Here is a 16,019-nt window from a genome sequence, read left to right as displayed (position 1 = left end):
AAATATCATTGTTCAGAATGTGTATAGTTTTACTAGTAAATAAAAATATAGAATTGTTCAAAAATGTGTACATTCTCAATAATTCAATGTTGTATTTAAAAGTAAATATATTATTTACATTATACTTATTTTTAGCTTTACTAAATATTTCAAATCAAATTCATAATCATACAGTAATTTTGGCAGAGATTTGAGTGATATGATTGCGTTTTTATGCAGTTTTGCGTTGTGAGTACATGATGATGTCATTGCGCAACAACATCATATCTTTTAGCAACAAACTGTGCTGCCTTTAGTAACTTTCCCTGAAAATTAGTAGGCAACACTGGTTTTGAATGACTTGTATTTGAACCAGAACAGTCGAGGCCACGTTCCACACACGAGGAAAATGGTCAAATCATATAATTAAACCCGACAGTAAAAGTCTTCAAATACTCTTTCCGGTCACCTATAGGCAATGAATGCATTTACATATCCCTTCACTCTAAAAAAAAAAATGCTGGGTAAAATATGGATTTTTATCTAGCAGACCTAGCAGTTGGGTTACTGCCCAGAAGGTTGGGTTAAACATTTAACCCAATTTGTGGTTGAAAACAACCCAGCATGTGTTCTGTCCAATATTTACCCAGCACTGGGTTGTATTTAACCCAGCATTTTTAGTGTATCTTACAGCATTATCTCTTCTGCCCTTATTTTACCCATACTTCATGGACAGTACACTTGTTTTTGGTCGATCATTCATTAATTTGTTTGTTGCACGAACCAAAAAAAAAAGGAAAGAATGAAAGAAAAGGAAAAAAATGTATTGCATGTTACATAATGCTGTGAAAATCCTTAGTGGTTTTAATTTGCCACTCAAAAGTATTTTAAGCTGTTGGACAGTGTTATGCAGAAGTCAGTGCATAGAGTCACAGATTATATAGGAAATTTGTGCAACCACTTAAAAAGCATAACAGAGACCTTTGATTTCAAAACAAAATTTGATTTATTTTTAATGAAAAGAAAATATGAATGCAAAAAAAAAAAAAAAAACCCTCATAGATGTACCCACATACTACTTATCATTTACAGTACTACGAAACATTACTTTTTTTATTGGAAACAAGGCAAACAATATTTATCTATACATGCAATTCATACATAAAACCGTTTCTTAAAATACTTGCTTTGTGCTCAAAACCATTCCAGTTCAAATCAGTGTCTTTATTTTCTCCTCAACAGAGAGAAAAAAAGCAAGAAAACTAATATGGATATCCATCCCTGATTTGCATGTCTCTGATTCAGGAGAGTATTTTCTTCTCGCTTGGTTGTGCCATTAGAATAACAAGAAACTGCAGTATTATAGTCTTGTGGACTTTTCATTAAAAAGGCTGTAAAATACGTTTTTTGGGGGTTACAGAACAGCATTTGTTTCTCTCTCGTTGCACTATTTCAGCACACACAGCTGATTTCCTGCAGTGGGAGAGGGGGAAGAGGCATAAACATACATTTTTCAACCTCAAATGGAAAAGATACTGAAACACTAGAATATATGACATGAGGCCAGCACCATCAAGACTCATTGAATCAACCACCATGTTCTGAGAAATCAATTCATTTTGGTTATAAAGGTGGCAGAGAACAAGTTATTTTTTAATCATGTTTGACAATGAAAAATTCAAAAATGAAAATCGTCATCATTCACAATCACCTTCATGTAGAACATAAAAAAGGGGGAAAAAAAGCAGAAATTTTACACACCAAAAATATCCATATGACCAGTGATTAATAATCCAAGCTTTGTGAGAAACATACATATTTACTGATAGTTCAGTGTTTTCACCTTGACCTAAAAATGATCACATTCAGTCTCTAAAAAACATAGTGCCATTAATGACAAGTAATGATGACTTTTGTACTGGACAAACAGAAATATTATGACTGACATGAATAGCAGCCTAAATTACAGTCTGGGATCATATGGGGGTGAGTTTATAATCACAGAATTTTATTTTTGAGTATTATAAATGATAAAGAATTGCACATATGGTATTATCTGAGTAAAACATCTTCCATACAGTATTGTGATTTTGTTGAAAACAAAAATTGAAGAAAAGTTGTAACCTTACACATCATTACCATCAAACCCTTCCTTGTAAAAAAAAACAAAAAACTGCAAACTCTCAGAAGTGAGGCAGGATAAATCCATTGGCATAGGCTGAAACTGATCTCTTAGTCTTGTAGGGTACAAATATTTGCTCCAGGAATGAATTGCATATAAAAGGGCAATGAAAGTGTGCAAACTTCAAGAAATTTCAGTGATTGAAGATATTTCCACTTAAAATTAAGTTATGGATCAGCATCCCACTGCCCAAAGAATCATATTATCACAAAGTCTTCGTTTTGGCTTTCTTGCTGTGACTCAGTGGGGCAGACTCTGCCATGGCACCATAGTGGCCTTAGTGAAGGTTTTGAAGACCAACAGGCAGCTTTAAAGTGGCTGTTCGCAGGGTGGGTTACCTGAACACTCCCACATTGATTGATAAGGCCACCTCTGGTTTCCGGTTTTTAGTTGGGCCCGACTTCTTGGACCCAACATCTTGTGAACATTCTCCAGTGGCAGGACGCCCCCTAGTGAACAACATAAAGTTTAAAAAAATGGGGTTAGCAAGACTTTTTAATATTTTTGAAAAAGAATCTCATGCTCACCAAGACTGCATTTATTTGATCAAAAATACACACAATGTTGAAAATATTTGTGCCCACTTTTGTGGAATGCTTGATACTTTTTTGTCAGGCAGTTCAAAAAGTAGAACAGCATATTGGTGAAACATAAATGACTATAAATTAATTTAATGCATCCTAGCTGAATAAATATACTAACTTAAAAAATAGATTACTGACAAAGACCACGTTACAGCATTTTTTACTACATATTTAATCAAATGAAATCAGCAAACACTGACGAACCAATATCTTGTAATCTTGGAGAGTGACAAAACAAAACAGAAGATGCACCTTGTGTTGTGATTTGCTGCCTCCTCCTTGTGTCTCTGCAGACCAATCTCATCTTCCAGAGTAGTGAATTCTTTATTATTGTCTATTAGCAGATTCTACACACAAAACAAAAAAAGGGACAGAGTAAGGCATTACTGAAACCCCCCAGCAATGTGATATTCCACTGTTAAATATCTATAAAGTAATTATTTTCTGTTAGTAACTTAACTCAAAAAGGGTACAAACATTTGGGGACGGGTTATCTATTTACCTGACCAACAGCAGATTAGACACATTTTAGACACGGTTTCTACAATAACAGTATTTAAACAGACTTTTGATTAAATTTACCTTGACACCTATAATATCTCCATCTTTCAGGTAGAAGGGAGCAGCCTGGAGACTCTCAGCTTTCCTCTTCTTCTTCTTTTTTGAAACCTGCTGTGTCTGGGATTATTCAGAAGTGATTATTCAAGTATACTCAACTCTCACCAAAAAACATACTGTAATCCTATTTTAACTCCCTCTTCTCACCCAGTTGGAAATGGGCATCCAGGTGTGTTTGTCAGGCAGGTGTTTAGCCAGGAGCAGGTTGTCAGGAGTGAGACCGTACAGGGAGGCCAGAGCAGCGTACAGGCCCCTGGGGGTGCCGTCCCGCCCTGCGTCCCACAAGAACTCCTCAGAAGGATAATACGCCTTCTCTCCTGGCACCCCAATCTGAACCCTCAGCAATAAATTCTTCAGGCTGTAGAGATAAAGAGAAAAGAATGATCAGTGCTTTTCAGTTTCAATCTTCCTTGGATTTGATCAATCGCCTCAATATCTGTATTGCTCTCAGAAAGTCTCACCCCAGGTCCTCCTCTTTCATCAGCCTCTGAACACACAACTCCGCCCCATTCCCCAGCTTTAGCTTCCTAAAGGAAAAGAAGGACTTCAACCCCACATACAGTACAATGAAAAGTTTCACAAGCTTTTTCCACCATCACCAGTGTTCAGTGTTTCCATTACAGCACCATTCATGAGCATGAAGGAAATCCAAAGCTAGCAACCTGAGTGTCTGCTGGTTTCCTCTGAGTATCCTGGACAGTGTCTTGCCCTCTAGCAGCCATACACGCAGAAACGCAGGACTGGGCACACACACATCCTGAAGTGCCGGCAGAGTCATCATCTACAAAAACACAAATGTGTCTTTTCTCAAGGGATGGTGGGTGCAGTGTTATTTGCTCATTTTACTCGCAGTGTTACACTGCAGCCACAAGCATACACTGCTCAAAAGTTTGGGGTTTTTGAAAGTGGTCTCTTATGGTCACCAAGGTCATTTGTTTGATATAAAAAAAAAAAATAAAAAAAAAATTGTGATTTATTACAATTTTAAAGAAAATGTCTGTTTTCAATTTATTCTTGTAATGCAAAGCTGAATTTTCAGCATCATTACTCCAGTCTTCAGTCATATGATCCTTCTGAAATCATTAAAATATGCTGATTTAGTGCTTTCTTACTGTTATCAATGTTGAAAACAGTCATGCGGAATAGAAAACAGAAAAGAACAGCATTTTTAAATAGAAATCCTTGCTAAATAAAAGTATATTTCTTTCCAATACATATATAAATAAATCAATAAATCACACTGACCTCAAATCTTTGAATGGTAGTGTACAGTACTTCCATCTTCCCTAGCTTCTCAACCTTTTCTTTCAATCGTTTAATTGTTAAATGAGTGATGGGTAACAATTGTACCCATAAAAGGTGAATTTTTTTATTTTAAAATATTTTCTCTTGTTCCAGTTTAATATCATCGTTATTCTCTCCCCCCACCTACAATCCCTGCCGGACCTGAGACTCAAACCCACGACCTTCAGGTTACAAGTCCAACACACTATCCATTAGGCCACGACTGCCCCACAAATTAAAAATAAAATAAAATAAAATAAGAAACGTGTATATGTAGAAACTGCCCAACACATTTAGCTACTTTTGCCTTTAAAATAAAAGAAGAAAAAAAAAAGATAAGAGATACATTTGGATTCTGGAATCATCTGACCATTTATCAAAGAAATTTAAGTCAGTAAATAACAAATACAATATAGATAGATTTAAAAAAAAAAAAAGAAAAAAAAAAGGCAAACGTTGTAAACTTTGTACACTTCGACTGCATTGTTTGTATATTTTGTGTCATCTATTGTTATAGTATAACCATGCACAATGGTGATTATCACACAAAATCAGGACCTGTGACAGGTATTTTGTATATATTCTGTTTGGAAGGGCTGTTAGGATTACGTGGAGGAAAAGTGTTGGGAAACATTTCTGCAATTACACACTTCACCTTTAAGTTATCATTATCAGTTGCCATCATTAAGGCTGTGAGTAGTGATTGCCAACCTGAGTCTTGAGATCATCAAGTGAAGCCTCCTCTGATATCTCCACATGACCAATGAATCTCATCTCTGATCCAGACCCCTCTGAAACACCAGGACACACACATATAAACAAGCACAAACCAGAGATATTGCCCAAGCAGTCATGATCTGACAAAAACAACAAATCTCACTTGGTTTTTAGAAAATGTGCTAAAAGTCGAACCTGTGGTGAGCCCCTCAATGCTCAGGCACTCTGCTGTGTGGTTCAGCTCTGGAACGCTGGAGCTGTCAATTGCGTCTATGTACATCTTCACAGACAGTTTGAGGTAACCCTAAAATTGAGATAAGATGAAAGAAATCTGTTTGAAAAGTTTATTTCCTTCTTACATAAGAAATCATCCAAAACTGAAAACGCACCTTTGGAGGCAGCCGCCCCTCCACCAGCACCAGTGTGTCCCCATGAATGACCTTTGCTTCTTTCAGAGATGCATTCTGGGAGACAAGAGCAAAAAGTAGTCAAATATTTTAAATCATAGCAAATTGAGAAAGAGATTAGTGGATTATGATTCTTTTTTAGAGATTTTTACGTAAAATACCTCATCCATAAGTGGCTCTCCAATTTCCTCACACCAGTCCACTATCCTCAAGTGCCATGACTCACCTAGAGAGAGAAACACGTTTCATTAATAAATCTGAGAAATCTAGACAAGTTAAATATGCCATTAAAAAGCAAACATTTGAACGATTTTACCATCAAGTTTCGCCATCTGCAACATTTCCTTAAGGCACTGGAATAAGAGGAATTTTAAGAGCATTTTTAAACAGCTTTTCTTTTTTTTCAGAACAGCTCAATTTCATACAAAATCCAGAGAGTTCACCTCTTTGACGGTTAGAGACTCCTCTACAATAATCTCTAGCTCCTGACCAACTGAGGGCACTAGACCAACACTGAAGTACAAGAACAACTGCATGGAGAAAAGATATTTTCTCATTACAGAAAAGTTGTGATATGCATTCTGCATCACATTCACACGTGCGCAAATTGTATGAACACACCTGTGTTGCTGTTGGCACTGGTCCGGGACACAGGTAGAGTGAAGTCATCAACCTGATCCCTGCATCCCGAACACTCAAATGCTCATGAACTAGAACACACAGAAACCCGTTTAGCATGTAAACCTTTAGAGGGATCACATTAGGGGTGCTGATGACTGTTTTGAGAAGATACCTGGAGGTGAAAGTTTTCCAGTTCTATCCATCTGCCTCAGACAACATTCAACACCTAAACGCAGAATAAAAATAAATTAGATACTGATCTAGGCAATGCTGATACAGAGAAAAACGTATAAAAAGTTGAAACAAAATAATGTATCAATAAAAAGGCTATGAGAAGGTATTGAGTTTTTTCATTGTTAATAAGCATTATTGTATATTACTGAGTATTATTATATAGTGTTATTACCACTGAGCTCATCCTGTAAGCGAAGTTCCTCAAGAGCCTTTTCCTTCACCTCCGCCAGCAGCTGCAAGAGTCACACACAGCAAATCAGGACACCTGTACTACAACCAGAGCTGTGCACAACACAGTATTACTGTCAACTAAAATAAAGTATTCAAATTAATTTTCATTAACTGAAACAAAGCTGAAATAAAATATATAAATATTATATGATAAACTTAAGATTAGTCGTGAAATAGAATGTTTTAATAAAGTTTACATACTAAAATTTAAACAATTAAAAATAAAAAAGCTAAATGTAAAAAAAAAAAAAAAACTAATAAAGCACAAATTACTAAAACCTAAATTAAAATTTAATCTATAAAAAATGAAACCATTTCAAAACATACTATAATATTATATAAATAATACCAAAATAACACAGTGTGTGTCCATGCATGTTTTCATTCTGACCATGTTCCCTGAAGCTGAGACTTTACTCCTTTTCTTCCCTTGCTCCTCCTCCTCCTCTTCCTCCTTCATTCCACTCTGTGGGCAAAACTCCACCTGCAGCCAGCGGCAGTCTGAGGGCGTTGTCACAGTGACCATGTCACCGCTGAGGCTGAAGATACTGTAGAAAATCATGGTTCCTATTATATCAGTATTTACGGTATACATTTACTTCTCTAGTATCAGTGTTGTGAAATGTTACTTTTAAAAGCATCACATTACAGCATTTAAATCTCATTACAATAACAAGACAAACATTTTCATAACTTTTATTAATGTAATTGCATAAGGTCTTAAGCAATTTTAAAACAGACACCTTGTTTCAAAAATGTGTGAAATATGCAGTATAAATGCAGACCTGCTACTGAAAATTGTTTCAATAATAAAACAAAATCTTGGTTATACTTTATTTTAAGGGGTCCTTGTTACAGTGTAATTATACATTTAAGTACTGAGTAATATTAATTAACTACATATAATTACAATATGGGTAGGATTAGGGTTTAGCTTAGGGTTACTTGCATGTTATTATGCATAATTTATTGCTATTATAATAGTAAGTACATGTAACGTAACAAGCACACCTTAAAATAAAGTGTTACCAATTTCTTTACAAATTCATAAATATCTTCATTTCTGTTTCAAAAATCTATTTGATGAACGACATAAGGATTAGTAAATGATGACAGAATTTAAATTTTTTGGTGAACTAACTTAAATTGAGTGCGTTTAATATGAATTTTTGCTGTGTTCAAAAAAATGGTATCAAGGGCTTCCTTTACCTGCTGTCTAGTTCCTCTGGCTGCAGTAGCAGCAGGGCGTCTCCGTCCTTCAGAGACAGCTCTCTCAGTGTCCTCTGCATGTCCTGAGGTGGAAAAACCCTCCAACCACTCGCTCCGCCCCCATTGGCCCCTGGACGGCTCTGCTCCTGGCAAAGAAAGGCCTCTTGAGGCCCTAGAGCCTCGAGCACTGTACCCAGAGTGGCCCCACCAGCAAAGCCCTTCATGGAACGCACCAGACCAGATCCATCAGTGTCTTCCACCCCTGACCCATCCCCACATCCCAGCTCCTCCACAGAGGGACGCAGCAAAGTCAGCAAAACAGGCTCCCATTCGATGCCAGTTTTCACCGCCACACCACTGACCTGAAAGAAAGAGAGGGAACAGGAAAATATCAATTTGGGTTTAACGATTTTAAATTGCAATCAACATATATCTCTTTTCCAACAACGAGGTGCCATTGTCAAAGCCAGTGCTTAATCTGTCTTGATACATCACACAGAAGAAATGGCGATTCTGAAAAAAGCATTATGCGCTGAAAAAAGGTAACAAGTTAAATGACTTTGGATGTTTGTATGTTCATTGTGAGGCGCCATGTTTATTTGTGGGCGTCAGTGGAAACATGTTCTGAAAGAGTTTCACAGATGCCTCAAATGAGCACAAATAGAGCTCCGACAATTTAGTAGAAAAGGGATATTGTCAATTTCATAATGAATCTATGAGACCACTGATGAAGTAGGAGCTCACCTCTCTTCCATTCCACACAAAGAGATCAGAGCCATTAGACACTCTTGCACTATACAGGGATATCTGGTCATCTGAAACAACACAAGAGACCAGAATCGTGTACACTTGAACAGTTGTTAACAAAAAATAATCATGTACACTTGGAGTCGGTAAGATTTTATAATGTTTTTAAAGAAGACACTTATGTTCACCAAGGCATTTTAATATAAAACACAGTAACAAAAAATGTAAATGTTTAAAATAAGCATTTCTATTTGAATAGATTTTAAAACTATTTATTCCTGTAATTGCAACGCTGAATTTATCAGCCATTACTCCAGTCTTTAGTGTCACATGATGCTTCAGAAATCATTCTAATGTGATGATTTGCTGCTTTCTTATTATCATCAAAGCCAAAAATTGTTGTGCTGCTTCATATTTGTGTGATGCATTTTTTCAGGATTTTTTTTGTTGAATAGAAAGTTCAAAAGAACAGCATTTATTTGAAGTAGATGATATGACACTGCCACTTTTGTCCTTGCTGAATAAATGTATAAATTTTTTACAAAAAGTGCAAAAATTATGTTTGTTCACCTGTCAGTGTATCATACAAATGTAACCCAGCTGGCACATTCTTAGCCAATGTCAATGCCATGTCTCCTTCCCAAAGATCTTGCATCTATGAAACCAAGGTCAAAAGGTCAGAGAAAACTCAACATATTCTGTCAGATCTAATCTAAACCATCTCCATTAAAAATGTTTTTGCTCATGTAGCCAGAAATGACCATCGACTATCACTGAAAATGAATTACATTAGGTCGTACTGTTACTGAGAAATTGCAGCATGTGTGAGCACAGCTAAGGAAGGAGGACTAGAAATAGTTTAGTGATGTCACCTGGTAGATGGCCATTCGCAGGTCTCCCACAGTCTTTCTGCGGTCAAAAGTGATTGTGATGATGGAGTCTTCATCTGGAGATATGGGGTGCAGGGCTCCATTTTGATAGTGGTAATGAGGGGCCAAATGCAGCCGCACTTCAATGCTGTTGCTGCTGGCATCAAACTCAGCTCTACAAGAGACAGATGGTTTTAACATTGCATAAAATACCCAATGCTGAGCGTGTGAGTGTGTATGAGTGTATATAAAACCACCTTCTCTGCTGAAGTCTTGCATTCTCCTCTAGTACCATCTCCACCAGGTGAGGAGGCACTTTGTACGCAGGGTTTCCAATGGCTGTTTAAAAAGATACACAAAAATAGCCTTTTGTATAATAACATTTCAGTATTAAAATGGATTTGCACCACAGATGCACACACAGAGTCCAAAATGAACACTTGCCAAGCACTAAAAAGCAATAAAATTAGCTTTTGTTTCACATGTGGTAAAAAATGGCCATTGATGGCTGGACCCTGTGCTCTGCACATACATACCTTCTGGAGGTCTTTTCATACTTGTCTTCCTGTAAAAGAGCATGTAGGCACTCTCTTTTCCCTGAAACTGCTTCTCTATGTCCTTCTCCGTAATGGCCGTCACAGTGGAGTCATTCAGGTCAAACCACTGACATCCGTCAGGGCCTTCAGTGTCTCCTGTTGTTTCCGGCTCAGTGTTCTCTGGGCTGTTATTGGCTGAAGTTGAACTGACTGGCTCTGTTGGACTGGGTTCTGTTGTTGCAGGACCAGCGACTTTCAGAGCTACACAGGTTCCATTGGAGACCAGCATAAACACTTCAGGGTGGTTCTGAAGAAACTGATGGATGACAAAATGGTCAGTACGAATACTTTCCTTCAGTTACACTATTCTAGCATTTCAACCATAAAAGAAAAATGGTATATTTCAGCACTGCTGTTATTGGCCTGTATCATAAATTACTAATATATTCTACTAATTTTACTATTCTAATAAGTCACTGTGGATAAACAATTAATAAATTCAAAAATTTAGGATCCGTAAGTTTTTTTTTTTATGTTTTTGAAAGTCTCTTATGTTAAACAAGGCAACATTTTTTTGGATGAAAAATAAAGTAATATTATGAAATACGAATAGACAGAAAAACATTTAAGTTAAAAAAATAAAAAATAAAAATTAACAACCTTCTTGGCCCCAAACTTTTGAACATTAGTCTATTACTGTATCTGTGTGAAGAATAGTATACAACTTCAGAACCCCAACCTTGCTGATGGTGCCATACTGTTTTTTATATTTTTTGCTCCATGGCGTGCCCGTTTTATTCATCAGCTTTTGGCCCAACTGGTCTACAAGCACACATTTTGACTCCTCCTGACAAAAAAACAAGTGAAAATCAGCATGTGAAATTGTATGACCACAAACTTTAAGAAACATTGATTACAGTTGTCCAGCCTTTCAAAACACAGAATATGCTCATAATTTCCCTTTATTGTGCTGTGATGTGAATAAAACGACAGTTTCTTGATTCAGATGGAATTTCATCATTGTATACATTAAATAACTGCTACAAATCAAAAAGTGTTAATATTTCAAACATCTACTTACAGTCTTGCATAGCTGTAGAGCTTTATGGTGTAATGGCGTACCTGAGCCAGAATGTCAGTAAGAACAGAGAGTGGATCCTCTGTGTCAACAGAATTTTCACTGTCTTTCTTTCTTTCCCCAACTTTGTCCTCTTGTCTCCGGGTTTTCACCTTCACTTTTACCTCTTCCTCCTGAGAAGATAATTTTTTTTTTTTTAAATCACAAATAGTGGTTACTTGTCACTTTTGGATTGGACTGGTTAATATTGAACCATACACAGAGACTGCAATAAAAAAAACAACAGACTGACCGGTGCCTCCCAGTGGCCGAGCTGATCGATGTCTTTGATGTAGACATGATAATGACCTCCATAACAGCCTCCTTTATGTATAATAACAGAGAAGAGCTCGTACGAATACTCTGAGTCTGGCCAGTTGTTCTGTTAGAAACACAGCATTTGTTAAACCCTTGCTTTGAAATTGAGTTGCTGTGGTCATTATAGCTCTCCATCTAGAGCTGTGTTTCTAGTTTCTAAATCTAAATGTTCTCAACAGCTGCTAACAGGATGGTAACTCTGAGCTTGCAGTGGATTCTACAATACACAACCAGATATCATACACTGTTCAGTGCAGTATCTCCACCAATAACACAGACTTATCTCACTTGGCTGGAGAGTTTGGAAAATATATTTGAGTGTGATCCAGCTTTGGTACCTGCTCACAAAATGGTCTGAGGTTGAATGTATGAGGAAAAACGTAGCTCCCGGTCTCTTTGTAGCGCTCACACTTGGCAAAGTCAAAGTTGAACCTCAACAAAGAAATGGTCAGGAATGGTGGAAGTTTTCTCAGTTTAGCAGACTGCAACGAAAGACCAAATTAGGCAGGTTTATAACCAACTACAGCTGACTCATCTGAATGTGTATCTAGAGTAATGATTTAGTGCCATTCACATGTTAATAGGGATCATATTACATGTGGAATCAAATTTCCTTGATCTATAAAACCATCTATAGAATCCTGAAAAAATGGGTCATGGATTTCATAAAAATATTAAGCACGACTGTTTTCAACTGTGATAAAACAAAATGTCAACGCCAAATCAGCATATTAGAATGATTTCTGAAGGATCATGTGACACTGAAGACTGGAGTAATGATGCTGAAAATTCAGCTTTGCATCACTGGAACACATTACATATTAAAATATATTAAAATAGAAAACAGTTATTTTAAATTGAATCAATAATTTACAATGTTACTGTTTTTACAATCAAATTAATTAAAAGCAGCCTTGGTGAGCATAAAAGACAACTCAAAAACATGAAAAATTATTACAGACCTTAAACTTCTAAACAGTTGAATACCTCATTTTGCAAAAATTCTCCATTGTGTAAGGACTCGAAGGACAAATGAACAGTATTACCTCAGATAAAAAGAGTTTGAGTTCTGAGAGGTGACTGACCTTAGCGGCCCTAACCAGCTGATCACATCTGCTGCAGCGGTACAGATTATTACCCTCAAACATCTCCTCCTCCACAAACATGTTCCACAGCGCCTCCTCTAGCCCACTCACACCACGCACTGACACAGTCAGGTCCAGAAAGTCCTCCTGAGAGAACAGAAATAGAAGCATTTATTTCACATATAAATATATTGTAACATTATAAATGTCTTTAATGAATGTGTCCTTGCTAATAAAATTCTTAATTTCCCAAAAAAAAAAAAAAAAAAGAAATAAACAAAGACCCAAACTTTTGAACAGTGTATCATAAATAATAAATTTGCTCTGTTTTTGTGCTGGTTATTTTTAAAGTTGTCACAGTTGGACTGCTGGAAGCAAACATAAGTAAAGGGAAAAAAAGGGCACATTCTCTTTTCTGACCTGTCTCTCACTAATATTACCGCACTCCTTGCAGGTGATCTGGTTGACAAGCGTCCCGTGGTACAGCCGGTGTATGAGACTGCTGCCTGAAGTGCCTACTAAAGAGCTCTCCAGAGCACTGAACAGGATCCGGTTCAGCTCCTGCACATCCTGCTGACCCATTTCCTAAAGACAAAATCAAAACAGAAGACCAAAGATTTGAACAAGCTGCTTGATCATTTTAGCTGAACTTTAACCAGACACTTTGTGTGATTTACAAGCCACTGTTTGGTCTCAAACCAGAGTAAAGCACTCATTTCTATTTGAACGGTTGCTCATTTTGCCTAAAGCAAGATAATTCAGTTACATCATAGATGCTATTATCCAAAGTGACCCATGTGACCCTGGGAAACCACTTAACCCCAGATTCTTTTTTTTCCCCGTATTACTGTTTGATGTTTTCCTCACATTTCTGATGTTACTGCAAAGTGTCCTTGAGCTCTGGAAAGGCGCTATATGAATAAAACGTATTATTATTTATTATTACCGAGGGACTGTCTTTGCAGTTTTCTTTGTTAGATGAAAATCTAAACCTGCAACATGGACAGTAAGTACAGATCACAAAGTCTTTGTACCTCATTGTTCGTCCACCCAAAACTGTCAGTCAGGTCTGTCGTGGAGGCTGTTAGTTCATCCACCAGCAGCAGATGACAAAACAGTCTCTGAAGCTCCAGAGGAATCACACGGACCTGAGAACACACAGACCCGGAAACATCTATCCATCTGATCCTTATAAAAACGTATAAAGCGTAATCTCCCACTTACACACATTCATACACACCTTTGCCTCTGGTTTGTCTTTGTCAGCCAGACATCCTAATTCATCCGGTCCGAGATGGAACAGCTCCTCTGCAAGAGATGATTTTATGTCATAACTCCATAAACAAATTAATTCACCCCAAAAAGATAATTCTGTCATTCTCATGTTGTTTCAACCCTGTACAGCAGTGATCCTCAAATCTGGCTCGCAAGATCCACTTTCCTGCAGAGTTTAGCTCTAACCCTAACCAAACACACCTGAGCATGCTAATCAATGTCTTCAGGATCAGTAGAAAAAAACAGGTAGGTGAGTTTGATCAGGGTTGGAGCTAAACTCTGCAGGAAAGTGGATCTTGCGAGCCAGATTTGAGGATCACTGCTGTATGGCTTTGTTTTTTATAAGTATCTTGGCCACTCCATCAATATAAAGTGAATGAGGACTTGGGCTGTCAAGCTTCAAACTTACAGAAAAGTAAATAGCAAAGAATAAGTGAGTCATTGAACCCAAACATAACATTTTACAAACCAACTGCAAATGTTATCATGAAAGTGTAAAGTAAAAAATCACTAAATATCAAAAACATGCACGTGTAACTTGTGTTCTTTCAACAATTTTTAGTTTGTTTTGTGTGTTTTTTTGTCCATGAACGTCACCACTTTTTCCACTACACACACCTATGTTTGTCATTAAAACTGATCTTAAATTATAAAACCCAACGAAGAACTGCTAAATCCATTTTAGACACGGGATCAGCAGATAAACCATCGAAATTTCACTAGCTCCTAATAATTGATTCGAAACAAGATATTAATAAAATTCGAAGCTTCATTATGAATCAGAGAGGCCAGAATGCTGTTAAGTAAATAATAACGAAATGTTAATTTTAGACATACTAATTATTTAAATAGTAATAAAATATCTGATTTATTTGCAGCCCGTCTTACCCCTAAACTCTGGTGTGAACAGCAGAGTCTGGATCAGCGAGTTGAGGTAACAGGTGCCACCCTGATTCTTGATCCCGCAAAGATTGATTTTCCCTCGGGGTGGTGGAGGCTCACTCTCTCTCCCCCTCACACCTGTGCCAGGTGTAGAAGAGGAAAAGCCATCCCCGTCCTCCTCAAACAGATCTCCAAACATGACCGCAGCTGCCTTGTAAAGCTTAGTTTTGGAAACCTCCTGTTCTTTACTGAACCGAGTTTCGTTTACTGTGAAAGAGAAGTGTTTCACCTTTTGCTATCTCATCTTGGTCTTCCCCAGCTCCCGATTAACAGTCAATGGGCTCACCCTGGAATACGATGATTTTACAGGACTAAACATCGCTTTTCCAAACCAAAAGTAGAACCGAATGCTCTTTTTGCCCCGTTTAAGTGTCGTGACGTTCCTCTGGATGAATCACAGGTGTCGTGAGTAAATCTCAGTCCTTAAAACGCAACGTGGACATCTGAGAGGTGACTGCACTGCTTCCATATTGTTTAAAAGAACAATTATCGTTGACAGCTGCTGTATTACTTTCGTTTTATTAGACCGCTAACGTAAATAATCGTTTTAAACTCGACTCTTTCATTCGAATCGACCAGTTTGTTAGTAGTAATAATGGAAGAATTGAAATCTGAGTAGAAAACCATTAATGTTTTTAGGACGCAGCCATGTTTGCTTGATGACACGTCAAGCCGCTGTGCATTGTGGTACGTGTAGTTCTCCATGTTAACGGCCCTCGTTCGTGCAAGTAATCTTGTTTAGCTTAGAAGAACTACATATTTCCTTCAACTGGCTGTACCTTGGCTTTATGGGTTCTGTAGTTTAAAGATTACATATTTATATAATATACACAAACGGCCTATACAAAATTAATGTATTACACACATAAATGTTCATATTTAAATCTGTGAAACATGAACACTGATAAAACAGCTATAAAGTAAGATCAATTTATTGTAGTGTGAAGAACAAGAGGTAAAATACATTTTTACATATAAATAATATTATTTATTACATTATTTTACATTCCTAATATAATATTAATTAAACATTGTATGCACTTTCCACAAATGATTGTACCCTA

The 16,019-nt window shown here is 37.0% G+C and overlaps 1 protein-coding gene across 1 annotated transcript; it reads right to left on the bottom strand.

Moving 5' to 3' along the window:
- Nucleotides 1-964: 964 nt before the first annotated feature.
- Nucleotides 965-15,646, bottom strand: LOC306878760 (ubiquitin carboxyl-terminal hydrolase 40-like). Its single transcript, XM_079431276.1, has 31 exons — nt 14,902-15,646; nt 13,979-14,046; nt 13,773-13,886; nt 13,159-13,323; nt 12,739-12,885; nt 11,992-12,135; nt 11,589-11,717; nt 11,341-11,469; nt 10,958-11,065; nt 10,219-10,534; nt 9,940-10,021; nt 9,686-9,857; nt 9,384-9,468; nt 8,811-8,881; nt 8,067-8,428; nt 7,249-7,405; nt 6,799-6,859; nt 6,565-6,618; nt 6,393-6,481; nt 6,215-6,301; nt 6,088-6,124; nt 5,933-5,997; nt 5,754-5,828; nt 5,560-5,668; nt 5,359-5,438; nt 4,026-4,144; nt 3,825-3,890; nt 3,511-3,721; nt 3,328-3,423; nt 2,998-3,092; nt 965-2,610 (listed from the first exon to the last, which is right to left on the bottom strand). The coding sequence occupies exons 1-31, from the start codon at nt 15,092-15,094 to the stop codon at nt 2,496-2,498; spliced, it is 3,801 nt and encodes a 1,266-aa protein (XP_079287402.1). The 5' UTR covers nt 15,095-15,646; the 3' UTR covers nt 965-2,495.
- Nucleotides 15,647-16,019: the final 373 nt, after the last annotated feature.

The sequence above is a fragment of the Barbus barbus genome (genome assembly GCF_936440315.1).
Source record: "Barbus barbus genome assembly, chromosome: 13".
Classification (NCBI taxonomy): Eukaryota; Metazoa; Chordata; class Actinopteri; order Cypriniformes; family Cyprinidae; genus Barbus; species Barbus barbus.
The sequence above is the reverse complement of the archived record's forward strand: the minus strand, read 5'-3'. Positions and strand labels throughout refer to the sequence as shown.

Bases quoted from the DNA above. Each gene is read 5' to 3' on its own strand.
- LOC306878760 (XM_079431276.1), bottom strand. From the start codon at position 15,094: ATGTTTGGAGATCTGTTTGAGGAGGACGGGGATGGCTTTTCCTCTTCT. The intron at 11,066-11,340 runs GTACGCCATTAC...TTTTTTTGTCAG, and splicing joins TTACTGACATTCTGGCTCAG to GAGGAGTCAAAATGTGTGCT. The intron at 4,145-5,358 runs GTTGGCAATCAC...GTGTTTTTGTAG, and splicing joins TTGATGATCTCAAGACTCAG to ATGATGACTCTGCCGGCACT.